Source organism: Eschrichtius robustus, chromosome 15 (genome assembly GCF_028021215.1).
Source record: "Eschrichtius robustus isolate mEscRob2 chromosome 15, mEscRob2.pri, whole genome shotgun sequence".
Taxonomy (NCBI): Eukaryota; Metazoa; Chordata; class Mammalia; order Artiodactyla; family Eschrichtiidae; genus Eschrichtius; species Eschrichtius robustus.
Window position 1 is genome coordinate 55,259,490 of NC_090838.1, and position 17,011 is coordinate 55,276,500.

Genomic DNA, 17,011 nt, shown 5'->3' on the forward strand with positions numbered 1-17,011 from the left:
GCTTTAAACCAAGGCTTGGTATCTGGTAGGTTAAATCCTCCAATTGTGTCCTTCTTGAGAAACTATTTTGAAATGGCTAGATAGTCTTAGATGATAGACCAGTCCTTCTTCATTCCTCTGCCTTGCCAAGCCCATCTTGCCACTTAGCCCCAAAGCTTTCAGCCTAGAGACTCACCATCTTTTTTTTCTAAGACTATTTCAGACTTGAGGCTAGAACTCTGTAAGCAAATGTGGCTCCTCTTCTTGTGAGAGATTAATACTGAATCTCCTTCACTCATTATATCCCCTGTCACCTTGGCTGCTACTCTGGCACAGGGCTGCTCTGACTACCTTTAGGACTACCGTTACTACTCAGTCATGAGAGCCTTGTGTATACTATGACTTGAATCTTTCCTGGATATCCCCATTACTTGTTTACTCTCCTCTACCAGGTCTTGGAATGAGCAGACAAAAAAATGGCAAGTTGAGCACACCCCCTTCCCTGCAGACATACACATACACACACACACACACACGCACAAGTGCTTGTTCAGGTTGTAAAGAAATTGGATGATTGATTAGGACTCCTTGTGCGTGGAGTAAGTAGTTCATTAAGGATGAAGAAACATTTATTGAGGTTGTCGTGTGCCAGACACTGTATTAAAGTAGCTCATCTATCTTTTTTTCTTTTTTCTGTTAAGTAGAAATAGCTACTTTAAAATCCATATTTTCCTGTGGTTAAAAAAAAAAAAAGTTAGATTTGTCTAAGTCAGACTTAATATGTAAATTCATTATACAAATAATACTTCAGTTAACGAACAAATATACTTCAGTTAACAAATTTTACTGAATTGCCCTGGGCACAGAAGAATTTTCTGAAAAATTTCAGGCCTCCTCCACACTGGCTGGTTGGCATTCTTGGCTGAAACTCGTGAGCAGTGGCACTCTCTTAGGTTTCTGAAGGGTGAGTTGGGCCAGAGCCAAGACCTGCTGAAGGGGAATGTGCAGCCCACGTTCTTCCCATCAATAGGTGACACAGGTTTGAGGAATGTGGAAATGTTCATAGTCTGGGGGGCTGATAGAGCCTGTTGCACCTAGAAGGAGAAAGAGAGTACCTTGCCAAGGTGTGACAGGAAGAAAAACTACTTTGTGTTGTTGGATTGGTTACAAAGTTCCTGATTTCAGATCTTTGTATTTGCCTTAGCATCTGAGTTTTAAATAAGCCTTGAAATAATAAAATATTTTTCAAACAATGAAAAGTTTTAGAAAAAGCAATAGATTAACCATGAACAGATTCTACTTAAACATCACAGATGGTTCTTTAAAAATATAGTATTATGAGAATATAAAATGATACAGCACTCTAGAAAATAGTTTGGCAGTTTTTACAAAACTAAACATGCACTAACTTAGGACCCAGTGATTATAGTCTTGGGCATTTATCCCAGAGAAATAAGAACTTATGTTCCCACAAAAACCTGTATGTAAATGCTCTTAGCATCTTTATTATAAATACTATTTAAATATACTATTAGTGTATGTATTATTAATGTAGTATATATACTATTTATAATAGTAAAATATAGGAAATAACCCGTATGTCCTTCTGTTGGTCAGTGGTTGAACAAACTGGTATATCTGTACAGTGGAGTACTACTCAACAATAAAAATAATTGGCCTACCGATGCACGTAATAACCATACATTGGACCTTAAGGGCATTGTAGTGAGTGAAAAAAGTCAACCTCAAAAGGTTACATGCTGTATGATTCTATTTACATAACATTCTTGAAATGATAAAACTATGGATATGGAGAACAGATTAGTGGTTGCCCAGGGACAGGAATGAGGTAGGGGAGTGGGGGCAGTTCTGTATCTTGATAGTGGTAGTTTCATAGATCTGTATGTGGGATAAAATTGAACTATACACAAACACAGATGAATGCAAGTGTTTTGGGGTTTTTTTAATGGTGAAAACTGAATAAGGTCTGTAGTCTACTTAATAGTAATACCAACATTTCCAGTTTTGCTATTGTACTAGAGCTATTTGAGATGTCACCATTAGGAGGAACTGGGTGAAGAGTGTACAGACTTTACTATTTTTGCAACTCTGTTCATCTATTATTATTTCAAACTAAAAAGTTTTTTAAATTAGGTATGTTGTACACTCACGTTCATGGCAGTGTTATTCACAATAGCCAAAAGGTGGAAGCAACCTATCCGTCTGTCGACAGATGTTAGTATATACATACCATGGAATAATATTCAGCCTTAAAAAGGATGAAATTCTGACTCATGCTACAACGTGTATGAACCTTAAGGACATTATGCTAAGTGAAATAAGCCAGTCACAAAAGGACAAACACTGTATGATTCCACTTATATGAGGCACCTAGAGTAGTCAAATTCATAGAGACAGAAAGTAGAAGGGTGGTTGCAGGAGCTGGGGCAGGGGGAATGGGGAGTTATTGTTTAGTGAGTACAGAGATACTTTGTTGTTTTGGAGGATGAAAAAAGTTCTAGAGATTGATGGTGGTGATGGTTGCACAACAGTGTTAATGTACTTAATGCCACTGAACTGTACACTTAAAAATGGTTAAAATGGTAAATTTTATGTTATGCTTATCTTGCGACAATTTTTAATAAAGCTTTATTATTGTATAAGTAACACGTTTTTTATAAAATAGGCATATTTTAAATGCAAACATAAATCTCCTGGAATGCTTTTAATCTTTTTCATTTTGCAGTGATCACAAACTTATAAATAAGTTGCAGGTTCAGTACAAATAAGACTTTTTTCCAGAACAATTTGAGACTGTTGCCAACCTGATGCCCCATCTCTTTCAAATATTTTAGAGTGTATACCAAGGACATTCTCTTATATAACCACAATACTACCATCAAAATCAAGAAATTAGCATCAGTGTATTGCTGCTGTCTAATTCTTGGGCTCTTCAAGTTTCACGGTCATCCCAATAATGACCTTTATAAAAAGGGGAGCCAGTTGAGAAACAAGTGTTATATTTACTTGTCACTTCTCTTTAGTCATCTTCAGTCTGGAACAGTTTTCCAGTTTCTTCATAACTTTCATGACATTGATCAATACTTTTGAAGATTATAGGCCAGTTGTTTTGTAGACTCTCAATTTGAATTTGTCTGAAGTTTCCTCATGAATTTATTCAGGCTATGTATTTTTGGCAGGAATATTCCAGAAGTGAGTCTGTGTCCTCATTGCATCTTGTCAGGTGATGCATGATTTTGATATTCCCATTACTAGTGATGTTCACTTTGATCACTTAAGTGTCAGGCTTCACCACGGTAAAGTTACACTTGTTCCCTTTGTAATTAAGTATGTTGTAGGGATATTTTGAAACTATGCAGTACCTTGTTCCTCATCTAACTTTCAGTTTATTCACTTATATGTTTATATCCGTGAGGACTGATAGTTTATTATTTTATTCAGTGAATTATAATCCATCATCATCTTTATTTTGATGCTCAATTTGTCCCTGATTTTAACAGCAGTAACCCCTTCAAGCTGGTTTTTGTGTCCTTTTGACATGTTCCCATCATTATGAATGCTTTTAAATTAAAAAAAAAAGGAATTATGATATTAATGAGTACATAGTATCCTATGTAGCATAATTTGCTTAAGTAATCCCTTTGGAGCATTTTGTTTTACTTTAAAAACTATTTTTTTTTTTTTTTTTTTTTTTTAGTATAGCCAGATTGCCTTCTGGAAGCCTTGTAACAATGTATGCACCCACCAGTAGTATGTGTGTACAAGTGTCCCTTTCTCCACACTTTCATTAACAATTGGAGAGTATTTTTAAATACTAGGAACTTCATCATTAAAGGGAAACTGTCAGAGGTCAAATGACCCTGTACAGCCAGCATTACAAGGGGTATTGGGGACGCTAGACAAGGGAAGAAAATAGGGTTTATGTGTATCTTTTACTGTTTTTTTTTTTTTTTCTCTTTAAATCAGCAGAAAAGAAGGTATCTTAGCACTAAAGCAGTTATTTCCTTCTTTATAATGCTGATTTCATAGGTAAACAATTTAAAGTAGATAATGTTACAATGGAATCTTTTTTCTCATGACTCGCTTATTTCTCTCAGCAGCTGACCAGTCATTGACCTAAAGATCTTTTCAAAATTCTGAAGCCATTCTCTACTAACCAGCTGTATGACTGTTGGTAAAGTTGCTCACCAGTAGGCCTCATTTTCCTCATCTCTGAATTAAATTATGTGGTTTCTAAGGTACCTTCTCTGTAAAACTGGAAGATCTTATGAAATTTTATCCTGATAGTCAGAAGAAAGTTTTGTTGTTGTTGTTGTTAGCTTGCAAAACTGGTTGAATTTTGTAGTAAACGTTTTCCTTATGTGTCTAAGGACAACTGTGAATTGCAGTCAGTATCAATTCATTATCTATGGGCTGTTTTTGTTCTAGGACTTTGATGTTAATCTTCCCTTTGCTTTTAATGTTAAGTTTGTCTTGTGACACTTTTGACTGTTTAATACAGAGGACCAAAATAACCCAGACATAGATTTCATTTAAGAATTAAATGTATAGAAAAAGAAGGTATCATAAACAGGTGGGCATGGGAAGGATTATTCAATAAATGGGATTATGATAATTGCTAGTCAGAAAAAAAATTCACTTAGACCCTTGCTTTAGACCATATGCCAAATAAATTGTAGATGTATTAAAAATTAAATGTAAAAAAAAACCTCTAAGTAGAAGAAAATAAAAATGTATTCAATTTTAAGCTTATATGATAGCAAAATAATGAAGAAAATTACTAATGGAAAATTAATTAATTTGATCCCTTAAAAATTAACTTGGGAAAACAGTTTGGCTTATAAAGTTAACCACACACTTACCATGCGACCCAGCATTTGCACTCCTGGGTATTCATCTTAAAGAAATAGGAACTCATGTTCACATGATAATCTGTACACAAATGTACATAGCAGCTTTATTTGTAATTGTAAAATACAGAAAATAACCCAAATGACTTGAATGGAGTAAGTGGAGAAACAAACTGTGGTAACATCTATATAATGGAACAGTACTTAGCAATCAAAAGGAATGAACTGTGGACCCATGCAACAACATGGATGGATCTTGAGGGCATTAAGCTGAGTGAAAAAGCCAACTTCAAAGGGTTACATATTATATGATTCCATTCAGATAACACTCTTGACATAGCATAATTATAATGATGGAGAATAGATCAGTGGTTGCCAGCAGTTAGGGTTTAGGGAAGGGCATGACTGTTAAGGGATAACACAAGGGGCTTTCTTTATATTGATGAGTATTATTGAACTATTTTTGCAACAGTTCTAATCCTCAATTATAGTGACAGTTACTGAAATCTAATCTGCACATATGATCAATTTCATAAAGCTATACAGACACACAAAGAAAAAAAGTGAAATCTAAACAAGGTCTGTGGCTGAGTTAATAGGTTGTACTGATGTCAGTTTCAGGGTTTGATCATGTACTATTGTTGTTTACCATATTCTTATTGAGGGAAACTGGGTGGGAGTATACATGAGAACTCTCTGTACTATTTTTTCAACTTCTTGTGAGTCCTAAGCAATTTCCAAATTGAAAGTTATAAAAAATTAAGTAAACTATGGTACAACCAGACAATGGAACATTATTCAGTACCTAAAAAGAAAAAAGAAAAAAGAGCTATCGAGCCATGAGACATGGAGGAAGAACCTTAAATACATAGTACTCAGTGAAAGAAGCCAATCATACAGTGTATACAGGCCACATACTCTGTGATTCCAATTATACGACATTCTGGAAAAAGCAAAACTATGGAGACAGTAAGAAGACCAGTGGTTGCCAGGGCAGGGGAGTGGGAGGGATGAATAGAATAGGTGGAACACAGGATTTTTAGGGCAGTAAAATTATTTTGTGTGATACTGTAATGGTGGACACGTCTTTATGCATTTGTCCAAACTCCTAGAACGTACAGCACCAACAATGAACCCTATTATGAACTATGGACTTTGGGTAATAATGATGTGTCAGTGTAGGTTCATCAGTTGTAACAGATATACCACTCTGGTGGAAGATGTTCATAATAGAGGAGGCTATGCATGAATGGGGGTAGGAGATATATGAGAAATCACTGTACCTTCTGCTCAATTTTGCTGTGAACCTAAAACTTATCTAAAAAAATAAAGTCTATTAAAACAAAAAAAAAATTAACTTGGGTCAGAAATAAACATTGAAAAGTAAAGTGAGGAAAATATCAATATTCATAGCCATTTTTAGAGATAAAATTTTCATGTCTTTTATTTATAAAGAACTCATACAAATCCGTAAGGCAAGCCCTGAGTCCCCAGTGAACTGGAAAGAGAGCTTAAGAGAACAAGCAAGTGCCCCAAGAGAGACTTTTGTAGATATACTTTTGTAAGTGTTTATTTGAAATTTTCTGGAATCCCCAGATTCAGTAATGTACTACCAATGCCCATGGAAACATACACTAGAAGAGAGTGTTTTTTTTCTTTTTTGGTTTTTTTTTTTGCCATTATATTATAGCTGTGTAATCTCACCTAAGATAAAAATAGTTTAAAAGATAAAAAACAGAGCACTGTAAATTTGCATAGTTTTGAAGTTTCTTTGAGAGAATTTTGAAAGACTTTGTTCTATGTAATCAGTTCCCTAAAAAAAATCTTTTTTTTTCAGGTGTAAATTAATTATTTGAAAGCAATTGAACAATGGAGCCAGACATCATTCGAATGTACTCTTCATCCCCACCACCACTAGACAATGGAGCTGAGGATGATGATGATGATGAATTTGGGGAATTTGGTGGGTTTTCCGAAGTTAGCCCTTCTGGTGTAGGGTTTGTTGATTTTGATACACCAGATTATACTCATCCCAAGGAAGAGTTTGTACCTTCAAACCATTTTATGCCAATTCATGATTTCTCAGAAAATGTAGATAGCCTTACAAGCTTTAAGTCCATTAAAAATGGTAATAATGATAAGGACATCACTGCTGAACTTTCTTCTTCTGTGAAAGGACAGTCTGATATTTTACTTTCTACCACCAGCAAAGAAATAATTTCATCTAAAACTTTAGATACTTCCATTGATGGCATAGAAAGTCCAAGAGATTTGAATGAAATAGTGGAACAGAGACAGAATGTTGGAACACCTGAAAGTTTCTCTCCAGGAGATTTTAGAACTGATATGAATGTTGTTCATCAAAACAAGCAGTTAGAGAGCTGCAATGGTGAAAAGCCTCCTTGTCTGGAGATTCTAACAAATGGGTTTGCAGTATTGGAAACTGTAAATCCTCAGGGAACAGATGATCTGGACACTGTAGCTGATTCAAAAGGACGAAAGCCTCTTAGCACTCACAGTACTGAGTATAATTTAGACTCTGCACCTAGTCCTGCAGAGGAATTTGCAGATTTTGCCACATTTTCCAAAAAAGAAAGGATACAACTAGAAGAAATAGGATGTGCAGTTTTAAGTGATAGGGAAGCACTTACCATTCAGGAAAACAATAAAATTAATAGAGTCAGTGAACTGAATTCTGTAAAAGAAGTGTCCTTGGATAGAAGCATTGACGATAAAGGAGACACTGCTGGAGAGGATCAGGTTTGTGTTTCAGAAATAAGCATGGTGAGTAATGGAGCTTTCACCAGTGAAAAACAAAGCCTTCCAACATTGCAACAGGATGAATTTTTAAATTCAAGTGTCCAATCAAAGGCTTGGAGTTTGGTAGACTCAGCTGAAAATTCAGAAGCCAGTAGGAGAGAACAATGTAAAACTGAGGAAAAACTTGATTTATTTACTTCTAAATGTGCTGACCTATGCATGGATTCTACTAAAACTTATGATGCTGATGATGAAGTTGGTTCTTCCAAAGGAGAAAGTAGAAAGTTTACTGATTCCCGAAGCCTCAGCATTGATCCTACAGAAGAAAATGTTTTGGATGATTCTGTAAGTGTAAAAAATGGTGATAGTAGTAATGACTTTGTGACTTGCAACGATACCAATGAGGATGATTTTGGTGACTTCGGCACAGCCAGTGGCACGACTCCACCTTTTGTTACTGGTACACAAGATTCAATGAGTGATGTCACTTTTGAAGAGTCTTCAGAGCACTTTCCACATTTTAGTGAACCAGGTGATGACTTTGGAGAATTTGGGGAATCAAATGCTCTCTCTTGCCCAGAGGAAATTATATTTACTGAGTCAGTTCTAAAACAGACTTCTGATAGTTTATCAGAGGGATGCAATTTGGCAAGAAAATCTACTGGGACAGGCACTGAACCTGTTTCAGAACTGAAAATTGGGCAAGAAGGTGAATTTGGAGATTTTGATTCAGTGCCAAACATTCAAGATGACTGCAGTGATTTTCAGGACTCTGATGATTTTGCGGACTTCAGTTCAGCTGGTCCTAGCCAGGTTGTAGACTGGAATGCTTTTGAGGATGGACAGAAAGATAGCTGCTCTTGGGCTGCTTTTGGAGACCAGCAAGCTACTGAATCTCATCATCGAAAGGAAGCCTGGCAGTCACATAGGACAGATGAGAAGATTGATACTCCAGGAACCCCCAAAACGCACAGTGTCCCTTTAGCAGCTTCCAAAGGAGCAGTTGCTGGTGGTCATTTAGAAACAGCCACTTCAGCTCAGGTATTTACTCATTTTCTCTATTTTGTATGACATTAATTGCTGTGGAGGTTTCTAATTCAGCTTTTCAAAAAGTATTTTTTTTTTCAAAAAGTATTTTTTAATTGGGTACCTGTTTAAGGCATCTCTTTATGATACACAATGCTTGCCAGATTTGTAGATTAGTTACATGTTTCACAATCATTTGGTTAATGTTAAAGAGACATTCTTATAATAATGCTTGGTAAGATTTTTCTTTATCTCAGTGGGTTTCTTTAATATTTACAGAAATATTAAATAATCATAATAATCATCAACTTGGTTTTTTGATAAATATAAATACCGCTTATGTAAAAATTCATTAGTTAGTGAACTATTCCAGCAAATCCTTCAGTTTTTACCTTTATAGTGATTTTAAAAGAAGGTTAAACTGAGATTTAGAAGATTTTTTAAGCTTCAGAAAATAATGTCTCTTAATTTTGTCTATCAAAGACCTAGTTTTGATTACAAAAAAGAGCAAGCAGAGTTTGAAACCTCAATCTGTGCTGAAGGCTATAGGGACTTGAAGGATAGAAAAAGAATTTGAAAAAAGCAGATATGGGCCTCATAATTTAACAGCTAATAAAAGGCCTGAGGTGAGGATGTCAGATGGATTAAGGGTTAGAGCTAGAACATGCAACAGCCGTAGTTGACTTAGCCGTACTGTGACTATTTATTTGCTTATAATTTCTTGCAAATGTATATTTATGTTTACTCTTAGGAAGTAGGATTGTCAGGAATATTTTTACCCCTTAGCCCCTGTACTTTATCCTTTTCTGGTCCAGATTCTTTCAGAGAAGATTCATTAAGATTTATTTTGACCTAAAGTAGCCCCTGGAGGTGCAGTTTGATATCCAGATTGTTCCCCAGTCCTGAGTTGTACCCTGTGCTAAATTTAACCAGGGGTATGGAAGAGAGCACTCCCTTGAGTATCACTGCTTTTTATTGATATATGTAACACTTGGTCCACAGGCCTATTTTAAAAATACTGAGAATAAAATCAGAATCTATAAACTTTGCTTCTCCAATTATCTTTTGCTAAGCAAACCATTTTCAATTGGAAATATTTCCAGAGTCTGTTAATTAAAATGGTTATACATCATTGCTTTGATATCGCTGATACATTAAGATATTGTGGAAATTGTGGTACCACCAGTTGGAGTGCACAGCTAATCACTTTTCATTTGACATTGAGTGTCTGAATAGCTTAATTTGCTAATTCAGTTATTACATGGTTTGGCTAATGTGTATTATTCCTGTTGAGTAATTCATTATTGAGGCAGAAGCTTACAATTTTAAACAAGGAATGAATTAATTATATAATGCAAAGTGAAGACTCTTGTTTTTTGACCTAATCCTTTCCCTGTTTAGTTTCATCTTATTAGAGTATAGGATGACACTAGTATTGGATAATCTTTAATTTATAGCCTTAGAACTTTTAACATCATCATATAATGTATTTTTTTAAGTATGACCACTTCAAAAAGGAATTTTTTGCATCATATAAGTTGATTGAAGTTATTTATGTGTAATCTGATAACTGGATATAGGAGGAAATAAAGTACAAGGGCTTTATGGAATCTTACAGATCTGAGTTTGAATCTTGACTCAGAGTCATATAAGCGTTATGATTTTGGACAAGTTACTTCTGAACTCAGTTGTCTGTAAAAAAGGAGGTAATATCTGTTGCAAAGGACTTTTGTGAAGATAAAATGACAGTAAACGTTAACACGAGTGAAAAAAATCTATTGAAAAATAAGAATCTTGTAGTATGATTCTATTTTGTAAAAATAAAACAAAAACTATATGGATGTGTCAAGATGCATTGACTTCCTGAGATTTGTCTGGTTCAGTCCTCAGGCTTTTCTTTTAGCTGAATGGCTATGCAAAATGAGCAGAACTTGGAGATGCATGTTGGAAAGGAGAAACTGCTGGAAGGGGGGCTAGAAGAGAAGTTTGGAAGGACATTGAGGTGGGGAAATGGAAAGTGACTGAGTTGGAAAGTGACTTCCATTCTTATCCTTCTGTTGTAAAGGAGGGTTGTGACCTGTAGTTTCTTCCTTTTCCAGAATCTGCTGGAAATGCACATTAATCTAGTTCTCTAGGAGAGGATTAGATTTATTAATATTTTTCTTAAAATGTTTCTCCTAGTTGCCACCATTTTGGGGACAGCACAGAAATCCTCACATATTAATGACACTAAAAGTTAGGTTTTTTTAATCATAAAATGATTTATCCCTGTTGAATCTTACCTGGATACAACAATTCTGTCTTGAACAGAGTGCCCTCAAATTGTGTTTTGACAGAATGTTGTGAGAGTCTTAGAATTCAGAGCTCAGTTAATTCAATTAAGCAAACATGGGGAACAGTTCTTTGTGAAGTCAGACAAATGGTATAGTTGTCATTTCAAATTTCTTTGACTTTTTTGCTATGTATGTGACATTGTCCAGGTCCCTGTTTTTTTAGTACTTTACTTTTTTCAGCCTACCAAAAGGATATCTTAACATTTTAATAAAATATATCTTCCGTGGGTCAAGAGACAATCAATTATTGCAACTTTATTGCAATAATTTGTTACTTAGGGAAAAGTCAACCAAGTAGAAATCTTTGAAACTTATAAAATGTTTTCAGTCAAGCCAATTCTCAGATGGTGAGTCCAGCAAGCCTCAGAGGGTTCAGGCCTTGATGTAAAAGCCATAATGACCATTTATTGAGAAATATTCTTCCCCTTCAGTGAATACTTTTTTCTGAGAACGGAGAGTTCAGTTTATTTCATTCTCCTGTTAACATTCTTATAAATTGTAGAGAAAAGCAAGTTAGTGGTACCTCTATTGTAGAAATTGGAAAAAGGTCAAAATTATTCTTCACTTTTGGGGCTAAGATTTAAAACAAAATAAAATGACAGTAACAAAAAACAAAAATCTCCTTACTTTGAAAGCAGTTCTTTTTCCAAAAGACCATTATATGTATTGTTTTAACAGTTTTTTGTTTTTTGGGTTTTTTTAACATGTTAATGTTCCAGAAAGGAACCTTGATTGAAATAGCCAAGATGCCTTTTCTTAGGTATAAGGTAAAGGAGATAATGTCATGAGCACTGCATTAAACTCTGAGCTTTTGTAAAATTTTCAAAATATTGCTCTGGGTGTTACTTGAGAATTTAGGTAATTGGTAAGTAATCTCTTTATACTAACTGGCTATAGAAAAGGAAGCTATGAGTCATTTTCTTTTATTAGCCATCTAATTGATAATGCTACTGGGAAAATGTTATTAGAAGATTTATCTTGAGAGCTTTAAAAATTGAGTATCACAAAAAGCAAAAAGAAGAGAATCACTAATACTTTGGCTTATGTTATTTTGAGATTAAGTTATTGGTTTGCTCACCAGAAAGTCAGCATTCTCAAACTGACTGTAACTACATTTTCACCTTCATTTATTTAATCACCTGCCTAAGATTTGTGCAGGTTTTCCTTAATGTGGGTGAACACTTGAACTTATGACTGAAAACATAAGTAAGCAACAAAATAAAGAAACTAAGTGGTCAAAAGGTACAGCCTTCCAGTCATAAAATAAATAAGTCCTGGAGGTACAATGTACAGCATGGTGACTATTGTTAATAATACTGCATTGTATATTTGAGAGTTGCTAAGAGAGTAGTTGTTAAAAGTTCTCATACGAGAAAAGAAAAATTTGTAACTCTGGTGACCATTTTGCAATATATACATATATTGAACCCTTATGTTGTACGTATGAAACTAATATAGTATGTCAATTATATCTCAATTTAAAAAAAAAAAGAAAGAAATTGAGATTTTGGCCGTATAGCTCTTTGCTTGCTTGAAGTATTTGGACAGCAATTCCTTTTGTTATTTTTCCCTCAGAAAATTTGAAATTCTGTCTTTAATTCCAAAATAGATAGAAATACTTGATTAGATTTATCCAGAAACTGTGCAGAAGGGGCAAACCATCTTTTTAGAGCATAGTGAGTACTACAATTGGTTACTCTTCTTACGTGGCTTGAAACTGGGGATTGATAAGTATACAGTTGTAGATTGTACTTGATATCTTACTTAATATTTAATGGTGGTAAGGCATAAGGTATCCTCTTAAATGGAAGATTAAATTGCCTAGTGGATTTTATGTTTCTTCTAAACTTCCACTTACGAACAAGACCTAATGCTATCAATATTAAAACTATTGACATTAATCAACTACTGTTTGTAAGGAAGAAAGGAAAACTAACTAGAAATATGTTGAAGGAATTTTAGAAATTACCTTAAAATCAAGATACTTTAAAGGGGATATGCCTTTGAGTGGCCTCAGAACCATAGTCTAGGATCCTCGGTGCTGTCTTATACACTCCTTTGGAAAACTGAATGAGAATTTCAATACACAATCTTTTTATACTCCACTGTAGTCATTTACAAAATAAAGTTGTATTAATCGTGGTTCTCCAGAGAAGTAGAACCATGCATGCATGGAGAGACAGACAGACAGACTGATGTATTATAAGGAACTGGCTCGTGCGGTTATGGAGATGATCACGAAGTCCTAAGATCTGTAGTCCGCAAACTGTCTTCAATTGATTGAATGAGGCCCATTCATACTAAGGAAGACAATCTGCTTTACTTCGTCTACTAATTCAAATATTAATCTCATCCAGCAACAACCTCACAGACATATCTAAAATAATGTTTGACCAAATGTCTGGGCACCCCTTGGCCCTGTCAAGTTGATGCATAAAATTAACTGTCACAAGAGGGAACACCAAATATCCATATATAGCTTTCAGGATTTTTGGAAGACCTGTAACCTGTTTGTAACTGAGCCACGTCAGTTGAGAAGCTCTGCATTAGATAATATGACTTATTTACACCAGTGTATAAAATGAAAGGGTTTTCTTCCTCCAAACCCAGACATGGAGACAGGACAGAACTGGGAATGAGTATAAGTGAATTCATGTATAGTGCTTTGCCCTCATTGATGAATTAAAACATTGGGTAATCGTTTTTGCTTTTCCAGAAACACTGTATGGGTTGAAAAAAATAAAATATAGAGGGATTCAAGGTAATAAAGGACCCTGATAGGAAAACAAATATATGAGAAATGAGAAAATTGGGAAAGAGAGAAATCCTATAAAAGCCAGTGTACCTTTGGAGAGTAGTATAGCTAAGACCACATATGATTTTTGTGAGCCCCTTCCCCATAAAAGATATTTAAAATTCTATTTTATAACTTGGTATAAGGTTGAGTATGTTAATATTAACTATTAAAACGTTTTCATGAACCCCTAAAATTATTGTGGACCCTAGGCCCTGTGCCTACTGCATAAGTTGGCCCTGGTTATAGTATAGTACCTAAAAATCAAGGCTCTGGAGTCACACTGCTAGATTCAGATCCAGCTTTCAGCACTGACTTGCATTAGCCACTTCTCTGAACCTGAGATTTAGAGAATAATAATAGTACTTACTTCAAAACTCTCATTATGAAGATAAAATGAAATTGTGCATATTAAAGGTGCTTAGCGCTGTGTCTTGCACATAACTAGTGCTCAATAAATGTTAGCTGTTACTGAATAATCTCAGAAATGCACTTCTTAGAAAATGATCTTCAAAGGTGCAACAAATAGTGTTGCCAACTGGATTTTTTGGTGAATAGCAAAAAGTAATAGGGAGATAAATGAGAATTTGTGTGGGAGTACCCCTAGTTCAGCTATATACTCACCTGTCAGACTAGTTCGAGAGCAAAAGTGCTGCTTCTGGCTAGTTTCCCTTCTCAGAATAGTTTTGACAGGTAGGAACTCTTCTGAGCGCAAGTGTGCTTGTCAGCAAGTAGCAGACCTTTTCCTTTGGCTTCCTAGCGCTGGAAACGATAGAGAAAATAAAAAGGGAGTCTGGTACCTGTCTAGAAAAGCATTTGCCTTTCAACCCTGCATTTATCAGAGCCCCCTGTTCTTAAAATGTTTAATGGCCAGATGTGCTGCTGTTTGCGGGTTTAGAATTTGATATGTGTTTGAATTGACAGACATGGCTCAATCACCAGTTTCCTAATTCCAAATTCAAGGGAGAACTGATGACTCTTTTTCCTCTTTGACTTTGAAGTTGAAGGCATTTGAAATTCAAGTAACTGGAGTGAATATTAACTTATTTAGTTTGCTATTTAGTTACTGTTGTAACCTCAGCTAAATATTTAATATGCTAAGTGGGTGTGTACTTACCTTTGTTACCCTCACATTAATTTAGAGTGCAGCACTGGCTCTTTAGTAAAAATTTACTATTTGCTTTGTTGGAAACTATGAATAGTAGTGTTAGATGAATAATTTGCTTATACACAGTAGAATAAATCGAAATTTAAATAATATTTCACTTTACTGACTTTAAGGCTGTTGCATGTGTTAAACTACCTTGGCTGACAATGTTGAGGAAAAAATTGAATATATTTTAAAACAACTAAAATTATTTAATAATCTTCAAGACACAAAAAAACCCAAAACCTTTACCAGTATCAACCTTTAGCTTTTTTTTTGGCTGCATTGGGTCTTCGTTGCTGCACGCGCGGGCTTTCTCTAGTTGCGGTGAGCGTGGGCTTCTCATTGTGGTGGCTTCTCGTTGCAGAGCACAGGCTCTAGGTGCGTGGGCTTCAGTAGTTGCAGCACGCAGGCTCTAGGGCGCACAGGCTTCAGTAGTTGTGGCGCGCCAGCTCAGTAGTTGTGGCTCCCAGGCTCTAGAGCACAGGCTCAGTAGTTGTGGCGCATGGGCTTAGTTGCTTTGTGGCATGTGGGATCTTCCCGGACCAGGGATTGAACTTGTGTCTCCTGCTTTGGCAGGCGGATTCTTAACCACTGCGCCACCAGGGAAGTCCCAACCTTTACCTTTTATCTCATGCTCAAATTTTATGAGTTTTTTAAAATTGAGTGTCTGATTACAGTGTTTTGGGAAATCTGTTTTTTTGAAAGAAATTTATCTGCTTGGTCATAAGAGAAACTATTCTTGTGGTAAGTTAGTTTCTCTTCTTCTGAGTGTTAATGTTAGTTATATTCTTGTACCTCTTCTACTCACCATGTTACTTGGGCTATGTTCCATCATATCTTTGAACTTTATTGTGCTTCTTGGGAAGTAAAGCATCTTAACACATCTCATGTGTGGTTTACACTCTTTGATTTTCAGAATGTGATCAAGATTTAAGTTACAGATGCCAACAATCAACCAAAATGTTCACGAATTTTCAAAATTTAAAATCCCCAAGGAGTAGCAGTAACAGGTTCTCATTATATAAGCAGCTCTTAACAACAGATATTTTTTAATTAGGTACCTTTTTCCCAACTTGATAGGAGGATCTTGGGGAGGATGCAAAATATTGGGATTATTTAATTTCTTGATATAATATGGTAGAAATTGATATAAATTGAGACAGGTATTTTCATAATGATTTAGAATGCTAAATAGTGGTGGAGAAATAGCCTTAGTGAGATTTGAACCTGGTTTTGACATTTATTCCTTGGCAGGCCACTGTGTCTGTACGTATCATCTATATAATAACAAGAGTAGTGATAAAAGCTACCACTTCTTGAGCACACACTGGGTGTCAAGCATTTACTCCTCTAATTTATTATTCACCTTGTAAGGTAGGCCCTGAGAGCTCCAGTTTATAAATCCTGAAACTGAGTCTCAGCCCCTTGGGTCCACAGTCCTCTATTGAAGTGTTATAATTACATCAGCTATTTACTTACTGGAATTAACTAGTAGTAAATGAAATTTGGCATTATTTATTACCATGAACAAGATAGTAGCCCTTTTAGCATCAAACTGGTCTTGTAGATAGTTGGAAATTAATATACTTTAAAAAGTAAAATGTTAGGAAATTTAATTTTAATCAAAATCTTTGTTAATTCTATTAGCTGCTTTCTTGTTGAATTGTTGAGGAGTTCCTCCCTGTGGTGAGTGGTGCTGGTCAGTTAGTGGATTCTGGTTGTTTGAATATTCATTTAAAAAATTTATTTATGGCTCTACCTCCAGGGTCGGCAAACTATGGCTTAGCAGACAAATCTGTCCTGCCGCCTGTTTTAGTAAATCAAGTTTCATCGGAACACACCCACACTCACTTGTTTATGGATGGCCTGCAACACGAAAAATATTCACTATCTAGCCCTATAGAGAAAAATCTGCCAACTCCTGCTCTACCTCATTCAACAAAAGATTTGAAGCAATTGAGTCTAATATCTAATCCTAAAGACATATGGAACTTTCTTTTAAAATTTCCATGTAATTTTATTCTTTATGAGAAAAGGTTGGGAAGAAGTTTAAAACAAAGTTTAAACGTGATTGGGTTAAAATAATGTTCTGTTTCCT

The 17,011-nt window shown here is 35.3% G+C and overlaps 1 protein-coding gene across 2 annotated transcripts in view; it reads left to right on the forward strand.

Moving 5' to 3' along the window:
- Positions 1-17,011, forward strand: part of AFTPH (aftiphilin) — a 63,357-nt gene that overhangs the window by 19,964 nt on the left and 26,382 nt on the right. For both annotated transcript variants that reach the window (XM_068564333.1, XM_068564334.1), the window contains exon 2: positions 6,688-8,651. In XM_068564333.1, the coding sequence (XP_068420434.1) occupies positions 6,720-8,651 (1,932 nt within the window). In that variant the 5' untranslated portion in view covers positions 6,688-6,719. The remainder of the gene's footprint in view (positions 1-6,687; positions 8,652-17,011) is intronic.